At 36.1% G+C, this 8,849-nt stretch overlaps 1 protein-coding gene across 2 annotated transcripts; it reads right to left on the reverse strand.

Annotated features, from left to right (window-relative positions):
* Nucleotides 1-1,338: 1,338 nt before the first annotated feature.
* On the reverse strand, nucleotides 1,339-7,970 carry btc (betacellulin, epidermal growth factor family member). Of its 2 annotated transcripts, XM_028462525.1 has the most exons (5): nucleotides 7,509-7,967; nucleotides 6,990-7,097; nucleotides 3,638-3,755; nucleotides 3,155-3,301; nucleotides 1,339-2,415 (listed from the first exon to the last, which is right to left on the reverse strand). In XM_028462525.1, exons 1-5 carry the CDS (start codon nucleotides 7,546-7,548, stop codon nucleotides 2,265-2,267), a joined length of 564 nt encoding a protein of 187 aa, XP_028318326.1. In that variant the 5' UTR covers nucleotides 7,549-7,967; the 3' UTR covers nucleotides 1,339-2,264. The 2 variants fall into 2 exon arrangements, with proteins under 2 accessions (XP_028318326.1, XP_028318327.1); XM_028462526.1 differs by lacking the exon at nucleotides 6,990-7,097 and having other exon boundaries at nucleotides 7,509-7,970.
* Between the last annotated feature and the right edge of the window lie 879 nt (nucleotides 7,971-8,849).

Consider the following 8,849-nt stretch of genomic DNA (forward strand, 5'->3'; position numbering starts at 1 on the left):
AGTGCTATTCTGGTAATTCCTGTGACCATGCTCTGATCCATCATCTATTCCATCCATCTATCCATCCATTTTCTGACCCGCTTGATTCTTTTTTCAGGGTCGTGGGGGTCTCCTGGTGCCTATCTCTAGCTCTCATAGATCAATAGGCAGGGTTACACCCTGGACAGGGCACCAGTCCATTGCAGGGCAATCAAATATACCTTTAGAATTTAATAAGCTGACTGTAACAGCGGTTTACCAACACTGTGTGACTGATACTGCTCATCTAAACAGCCAGATTAGGCAATAGTTCATCAAAGAAAACTGCTTGAGTTTATTGGTCTCACATTTCTGGTATGTGTTGGCTCAGACCAGTGACTGACTGGTAGCATTGCAGCACGAAACACAAAGTGCAAGTACCTGTAATATTAGATAACCAGGACCTAACCCTGCAGTACATTTGCTGAGTAATTGTCTGACTACGGTTTATGAAGGCCTGTCTGACTCAGGAATTACAGTAAATGACATGAACGATGAAGAAAACACGTCAACGTGTAAGTCATTGATTCAAGACATGAGGCATGAAATAACATTAACACAAACTAAAGGTTTACTACCACTGTTTGTTGTGTTTTTCAGGTAAGTTGTTAACACAATACAAACACATGCGTGTCAGGAGACAAAATGAACAAAAATCTGCAACATGTTGTTGACAAACTAATAGCATTAACCACTTTATTTATTATCAGTGGTTAAGAATAAATAACATTTAAAAAATACACTTTTGATCATTTTTGTCATGGAGGCAAATTCAACTTCAGCGTTTATTATTGTACAATTTTTTGCAACAGGGTTGGGGTCAATTATAATTGTAATCCCATAGTTAACAATTAATTACAGCTATGACATAATTGTAATTTTAAGAAATCTGTTGATGTTGTAGTTGTATTTGAATTGTATTTGAGTTCAGATAATTGACTTTGTAATTGAAATTAGCACTTATATTGTATGAAATTAAACGCTAACCTGGAAAACCACGTCACAGTTCTATGGCATACACATACACACACGCGAACAATTATTAAAATGTGTTTTTCCCCTACGTGTCAATTCTCTTGAGGATCATTAATAATAATAAATAAATAATAATAATCTAGGGGTATACTGACAAAAAAAAGGCTCAGATGCCCACAACAAAATCATTAATACATATATTTTTATTGATTAGGAAGCCTAACAAGGAAACCAAGAGATGAAAAACAAATTAGATGATAGATAATATTTTAGTGTATTTTACAGCTGATTTCATAGGTCAAAACTGACCTGTTCCAACAGAAAGCTAACACAAGAGAAAGGTGAAGTTGTTTGTGGTTATTTATTAAAGGCTCAGGAGTAGTGATTATTTGTAATTGAACTTTAGTAATTGAGAACGCAATTGTAATTTACTTTCGGGGGGAAAATAATAGCTGTCATTTTAACTGTAAGTGGTAAAAATTCTGGTCACCAAAATCGGGATTTAGCTGTAATTGAACATGAATAATTGACCTCAACCCTGGTGTGCATTTTACTTACAGATGTTAGAACAAAGGCAGACCTGTTTGATTCTAAACCAAAACACACTTTAGCATTGCTGAAGTTCCACTGAGAGGCTGTGTTTCCATGTGGAATCAGACTCTTATACTGTAGTGAGACTTTTCACTTCACACAGGCTCAGCTGTTCTGCTCGACTCCAAATATGTACATAAAAAAACAAGTTTTTAGCACTGATTCATCCTGTTTTCCTCCTGAGTGAGAACACAGCGCTTTAACGTTCCCTTCTCCTGCTTGTTTGATTGACATTTCACTATATTTAGTTGTTTATTAACATGTCCGTTCATACTATAAGTAAGCATGTAGTGTTATAGCTCTTCAAACATGTCATCCTCAGTCATTAGTCAATGTTCACGTTTCCTGCTCTCACTGTCCATCAGCCTTCTTCTGCTGTGGCAGCAATTAGCTTTGTTCCATCCTATTAACAGACTGAAAACACTCATTGTAATTGGACAGGGACGCATCCTCATCCACACACAAGTAGATAATAGTTCCTGCCACTTGTATATCAGTATATCCGCCAGGGATTCTTCTTTTAATGAATGACTAAAAGGTGTCAAGTGGCAGAATCTTGTCAAAATTGTGAGTCACACATCCTGAAATGTAAGTTAGAAGCTGTCAGGCATTGATGGACTTGCAGCAAATCACTTCCTTCAGTGAGAGACAAAAGTCAACAGCTGTTGCCTCACGTTGCCTCACACTGGGTTGCTGTGCGTTGGCTCCGTCGGGTCCAGTTTTAAATCTGTGTGTGTGGCATTGGTGTCCATCATACTGAGTTTCTCTGTCCCATTGCTCGGTTCTTCTGTCCGACTCCTCTGATGCCGACAACACCATTTCCACCCGTAACTGAGTAAGAGTGATCACAAATATTAATACACAAGTAGAGACAACGCAGTCATAAAAACAGACATTTGGTCAATAAACATTTCTTTAAAAAAACAGTTTTAGGTCAGATTCTGAAAAGAAGTGATTTTATTCTTTGTTGACCAAGAAAATACGTAAAGACTCAATATATACAGTAAAAGCAGGTAGGAAAAAAAGACATGTTTATTACTTTTTGCTCTTAATACTAAAAAACAGAAAAAAATACATACAGAGTTGTACAGAGTACAAATATCCTATTAATATGTTAAGGTTGAATTTATTCTAATTTATTCTTCATTTATTCTACTTTACTTTAATCCCTTCAGGATATCAAAGTAAAGTTCAAAAGATCAAAGTAAATTTCCTGAAAAAAAGGTTACCTAAATAAATGAAATGAAACATATTATTCAAAAAAGAAGACAAAACTAACGTGATAGAATTATTACAAAGTTAAGAAAACATCAACGTGATCAGCAGACGCCTCTGAAGAATACAGGCAGTTGACAGTCAAAATATGTCAAGAGATCAAAGTAAATTTCCTGAAAAAAAGCTGTCTGATTAAATGAAATCTACCTTAACATGTTATTCAAAAAGACTACCAAATGAAACATCTGACATTATTATGTGGAAGTAAAGAAAACATCAAAGCGATGAGCAGATGCCTCAGATGAAAATATCTTTCATTCAACTGTAATATGTTAAGGCACTGATGAAGACTTACCGTGAATAAATGAAGATGAAAACAATTAAAAGGATTAAAAATATTAGCACTGCAATGACACAGGATATTATGATTTGTTGTTTCTCTGCTTTGCGCCAGTCCAGGACTACGTATTCACACCTGGAGCCGGTGTAACCATGTAGACACCTGATCAAAGAGCAGAAAATTAGATCTTCTATGAGATTTTTTATGTGATTTTGTTAGAATTGTACTTGCAAAGGAAATACGAAAACTAAAAAATGAAGTAAAACTACTGGTTGTACTTTCTCTTGCCAACTTCTTACTGATTATGGGTGCGAGTCCCTGTGTGATAAGCAGATTAAATCCAAAGAATTTGCTTCCACACTACAATAGAATAGCTTAACATTGTTTTATACTGGAAGTATTATACTGGTAGTTTTGCCCATCATCACATTAACAGTAGTGTCTAAAAGAGTAATGTGGTGGACACGCTCTGTGTCAAAATCAGGTTGTGTCCTATACCTGCAGGACGGTGTCTCCTGGTCTTGAATGTAACGACACTCCCCATGGACGCAGTAATCCCGCAGTTCTTTAGGACATTTTGAGAAATGGCCATTCCACTGCTCTGTTTCAGCATTACCTGCGTCACAAAATGGCCACTTTGAAAATGAGAATGCCATTGGAGCTCATGGATAGAGCAGCTTTAGAGAATAATCAAACATATGACAAAGTCCTGACAAAATTATATTTATAAGCATTTATGAAGAAGGGCTGGGCGATATGAACCAAAATTCACGTCTCAATGATTTTTCTCAAAATGGCAACATAGAATTTAAATCTCTTTATTTTAAACTCTAACATTTTACCAGAAAGACAATTCTAGGTTAAATTTGCTGATGAGAAATACTACACAGGTACATTTATTAACAAAATGTGCCACAATATGCTTTGTCTCCTGTCTGGGACAGCACGTGTGAGTGAGTTCTGTAGTGTGGCTTGTTTATGGGAAGGTCTGGGTTAGGACGCGCCCAGAAATCCATCTAACTGAGCTTTTCATGCTGTTCTAATGAGTAGCGAAAGCAGCGACTCATAAAATGAGTCATTTAATTTTAAAAATAAGCTATAAAATAAAAACAGATATGGTAATTTTCTATATCGCCAAAAAAGAAATTGCTATATATCACGTCTCTCAATATATTGCCAAGGGCTAATATGAAGATATATTTATAAAAAGCAAAACACTTTCAGAATGACGCCGAGAACTAAATTGACTATATTAGTTAATAGGGATGTAACAATTCACTCAACTCCCGATACAATTCGATTCACGATACTGGGTTTACGATACGATTCTCTCACGATTTATTTTACAAAATGGGACTGTAGAAAAATGATGACTGAAAAATATTTCTGTATTTTTTTGGGGAAAAAAACTATAAAAAACTATACTGTTTTCCTTTCATTTTTCATTGTCAAAAAAATCCCTTGATAAACTATTCAAAACAATGCAATTTAACTTAACATAAATCTTGAATGAAATAAATAAAGGAATAATACAAATGAAGAAGAAGCCTATTAACTTAAATTCTGGTTCTATAGTAAACAATGCAAAACTGCATAATAGTTCTTTTTAAAAGTGCAACTGAAAATGTATTTTGTGCCTTAACAATTGGACTTTAAAAAAAAAAAAAACAAAACAGTCATTTCACTGTATTTAGGTCAGAAATTTGTTTGGACCAGCAGAGGGCACTGGTAACCCAGAGGTCGGTTGGCATGCAGATATCTTGCAGTGAAGAAGAGATGCTATGCTAGCAGACATAGCTAATAGAAACACGTGACTTTTACAGATATTCACGTAATATTACAGATATTTTTTGGTGCTAAAGGGGTAAGGAATCATTTCTGAACATGTTTAAAAGTAGAAGGCCAGAATGAAAGTATTAGCAGATTCTGCCCGCCGCCAACACTTCTGGATAGAGTTAAAAAATTTCACAGTATCAATGTGAATCATGATGCCTATTAATCGATTTTTAACTGCCTTACGATTAATCGTTACATCCCTATTAGTTAATGTTATTCTTTAGTTCAGTTTCAGAGTATACCTTGTCTAAACCATGTCTTTTTATTCAAGGCAAGGCAAATTTACACACGGCAGCTAACTCAACACTAAGACCTTCACCTTCTGACACTGGCCCGTTCCATAAATAGACCGTTAGCAATATGATCCATTGAAAAAGGCCTGATGATCAGTACTAGGAAAAGAGCGATGTCATCGAGGCCCAATTAGCGGCCCATTCACTTCATCTACTCTTTTAGTGGATGTGACACGTGGAAAGGTTTCCATTGCCTATATTTACCTTTCCCACACTTAGGCTACTCCTATCCAGACAGATACTGAACTCATGACAACCAGTTTCACACAACACCTCTTTATGTCACCGCCTGTTATCTTTATAACCTACTCCCATGAAATTATCCTTTGAAAATGAGCTTGTAAATTGATCCTGCTGTTCAGGTGACCTCGTTCATTAAGTGAAACTTTAGCCACGGCTGTCATTCCCTTACCTCATTGCTGCTAAATTATCCAATTATAAAGTTTTTAAAGTGAATACATTTGCTTTTAAGTCAAAGTGAGCTGAAAAGGGATATTTCAGCACTTTGTGGTAGCTAAGATACTAGTAGCTAGCATTATATTAAAGGGATCCTCCACTGTTTACACAAGTTGGCCTAAAATCTTTAAAATGTACTTATTAGAAGATCTATGACTAACAAAACACATTATTATGCACCGTAATCATTTCATTACCTTTCAAAAATTGGACTACTTTACAGTTTTAGGGCCTACTACAACACCGAAATATTGTTTTTTTTCACTTTCTGTAAACAAAAGAGGGTTATATTTGCATCCTTACCTTTTCCTGTTTTTTCAAGTTACCAAAAGCATCACAAGTTGTCATTTTAAACAAAAAGGCTTGCTAAATAATCTAAAAAGCAAGATTAATTGCTTCACTCCAATAGAAAACCATGTGCTGTTTACAGACAATGGGGCCTTGTGATGTCATCAATCACGTTATTCCAAGATGGTGGAACAAAGGCTCTGAAAGTGATTTTTTTTTAAGCATAGATCTTTTAATAAGTGCATGTCAAAGGTTTTTGGCCAAACTTGCAAAAACAGTAGAGAATCCCTTTAATACAAAATGCTAGCTTGGTTGCAATAACTCTACAAGCTAACTGCTAGTTTTGCTGTCACTAAGGTTGTGTACAGATTGCACATATACGCTACCGAGAAGTGAAATAAGTTCGAGAAAAAGAAAAGAAAAGAATGAGCTTGAGCACTTTTTACTCTCGAGGAAAACACGACAATGTGGGCAGTATATTTTTACACCTGTGTTTGAGTTTAAAAGCCAAGGCTTTTTACTAGTTAGCTTTGTATTTAAAAAGTATCTAATCAGTTAAGGATCTATAGCTTACTCCTTCATATTTTTTTTCTTATACCTAAAAAAAATCACGTTAAGCAAAATTTTAGTCATAATTTAGCTGTAATTGGTACAAAACTAGATGCATCTCCCTTATAGTATTTTCAGACAAAGCTGACGTTTTCCCGACAAAACCTTTGGTAAATGGCCCTTAAACCAGCCATTAGAGCCAGACCAATCACTATACAAATATAAGTAGTGTTTCCAAACCAAGTTTAACCATCAAAGGTGAAAAAGGCTTCATCTAGCAACTCCTCTGTACATCAAATATTGCTCTCACCTTCTGACTAATCACTGAATGTGTTGTATTCCCTGGTGTTTATCATCCATTCATCAATAATAACCTCCAAACATCTAGACACTTTTAAAAGCAGCAAAAACCTGCTTTCATTGACTACCTGTGCAATTGTTTCCATGTCCTTGGTGGTCACACTGGGACACAGTTTGATTGGTGCGCTCCTTAGTGGTGTTCCACTCTGCGCAACCGTATTTGCATAAAGCTAAAGCTGTAGCCAGAAACAAACAAACAAGAGAGAAAAAAGCCAATTACTTACAACAAATATGTGCACAATCAAACTAACCAAACAGGAATCACAACAGGACTGCTCTGTCTATATAACGTATTATAGGGCTATGATTATCCACTTTGGCGAGTCTTTTAGAGTATAATTACTTTACTAATAAACCTCTAACTAAGGGTTTCACATTTTAAAGGTAAGGTCAACAGAGGGTTGAAACTAATGAGTTTTTGAAGTAAGTGGTCATTTAGAAAGGCATTAAAATCTACGATTCTACTCTTAGAAAAGCTTATTTACATCCTACGTTCTGATAGTCCCAGTCTTTTACACCTGACTGGTGAGAAGGAAATGTTGATTTAATCAAAAGCAGGAAACAACAAAACAACAAAACCATCTTACCTGTTGCTATTCCAACATAGAGATTGTACACCTTGGCCATCTCGTCATTTGGTAAAAGTACTCATCGCACTCATGAAAGTACTGTGTTCTTGACCAACTGAAGGCCAACTGGATCAATCCTTTCCTACAGGTCAATGACCTTTGAAGGTGTGAAGAGGCTGTGGAAGTTTCCCAGAAGTGAGCCTCGTTGTGGTTCTTCATTGATGGCGTCCAAATTCATAGTGGTCCAAAAACCCTTGAGGTTCTAGCTGTAGGGCACATACACACATATATACACACACACTCTCTGGACTGTGACTGGGCTGAATTACACATTGTGAGAATAGAAGAGGGAGGTGGCAGTGAAACCCAACTCTGCTCCACGCCCACAGCCTTTAAAGGAGACGAGGACTATTCAAGTTATTCAGGGTATTTCCTCTTCAAACAACAGATGCGCCTTTAAAACCTGGCACACCTGAGCTTAAGAATAACCAAGGGTGGGGCTTCATTGACAATAATCAACCAACCTACTTACTCTCTGAGAACTTCACACAGGGTTTATACTTGATACTCTTCCTGTTCTTTAGAGTTTCTATACCCACAATAATCTGATAAATGTTGAAGAACTCACCAAAAAAAGATTGATTGTGTTTTACCAACAGAAAAGTGAAATAGTCTCCTCTGTTCACCGTATTCCTGATGATTCTATAGTAGATACAATAATGAGCACAACCACCTGTACAATAGCAACACATTAGAGGTTGTTAAACAATTTGGGGAGATTTTTATTTCTCTAAATAACTATACAGAGATTATTTCATAATTACAGCTTTAAACCTGTGAAGCCTGAATCAATAAATAATTGACAGAAATTTCCAATGTTTTGAAATTGGGGCCTTTATTGGTCCCTATTAAACCCCCCCTGAAAAAAATAATAATAATTTTCAAACATCAATTTACATTTATGAGTTTTAATTTGTATCATATTTGATACATCTGGTCTCAATGCTCAGTACCAACAAAAACATAATAAATGACCAACATGTCAACAAATTGGTAATTCCATACATACACAAGAACATTTTAGTGCTATTTTCATGCAACAAGAAAATATCACCAATGGAACTGACACGATGAAGTCTAGAACATGTAATATTTCACATATTTTTCCTCATTTTGTTGATCACAGATTTTTTTATTTTGCATGGTGGAGGCCCTGACAACAGTTCCTGACCTTGTTCAGACAGAGAGGGCAACCGTGGCTCAGGTGGGAGAGGGTCGTATTCTGATCGAGAGGTTGGGGGTTCGATCCCAGTACCTGACTATGTGTCGAAGTGTCCTTGGGCAAGACACTGAACCCTA

The sequence above is a fragment of the Gouania willdenowi genome, chromosome 12, assembly GCF_900634775.1.
Source record: "Gouania willdenowi chromosome 12, fGouWil2.1, whole genome shotgun sequence".
In the NCBI taxonomy this organism is placed as follows: domain Eukaryota; kingdom Metazoa; phylum Chordata; class Actinopteri; order Blenniiformes; family Gobiesocidae; genus Gouania; species Gouania willdenowi.

What these genes read in the sequence shown, in the direction of transcription:
- btc (XM_028462525.1), bottom strand. Translation starts at nt 7,548, where the DNA reads ATGGCCAAGGTGTACAATCTCTATGTTGGAATAGCAACAG. An exon ending in CTATGTTGGAATAGCAACAG is followed by an intron (nt 7,098 to 7,508) that starts GTAAGATGGTTT and finishes TTCTGGCTACAG; the next exon opens with CTTTAGCTTTATGCAAATAC. An exon ending in CAGGAGACACCGTCCTGCAG is followed by an intron (nt 3,302 to 3,637) that starts GTATAGGACACA and finishes CTCTTTGATCAG; the next exon opens with GTGTCTACATGGTTACACCG.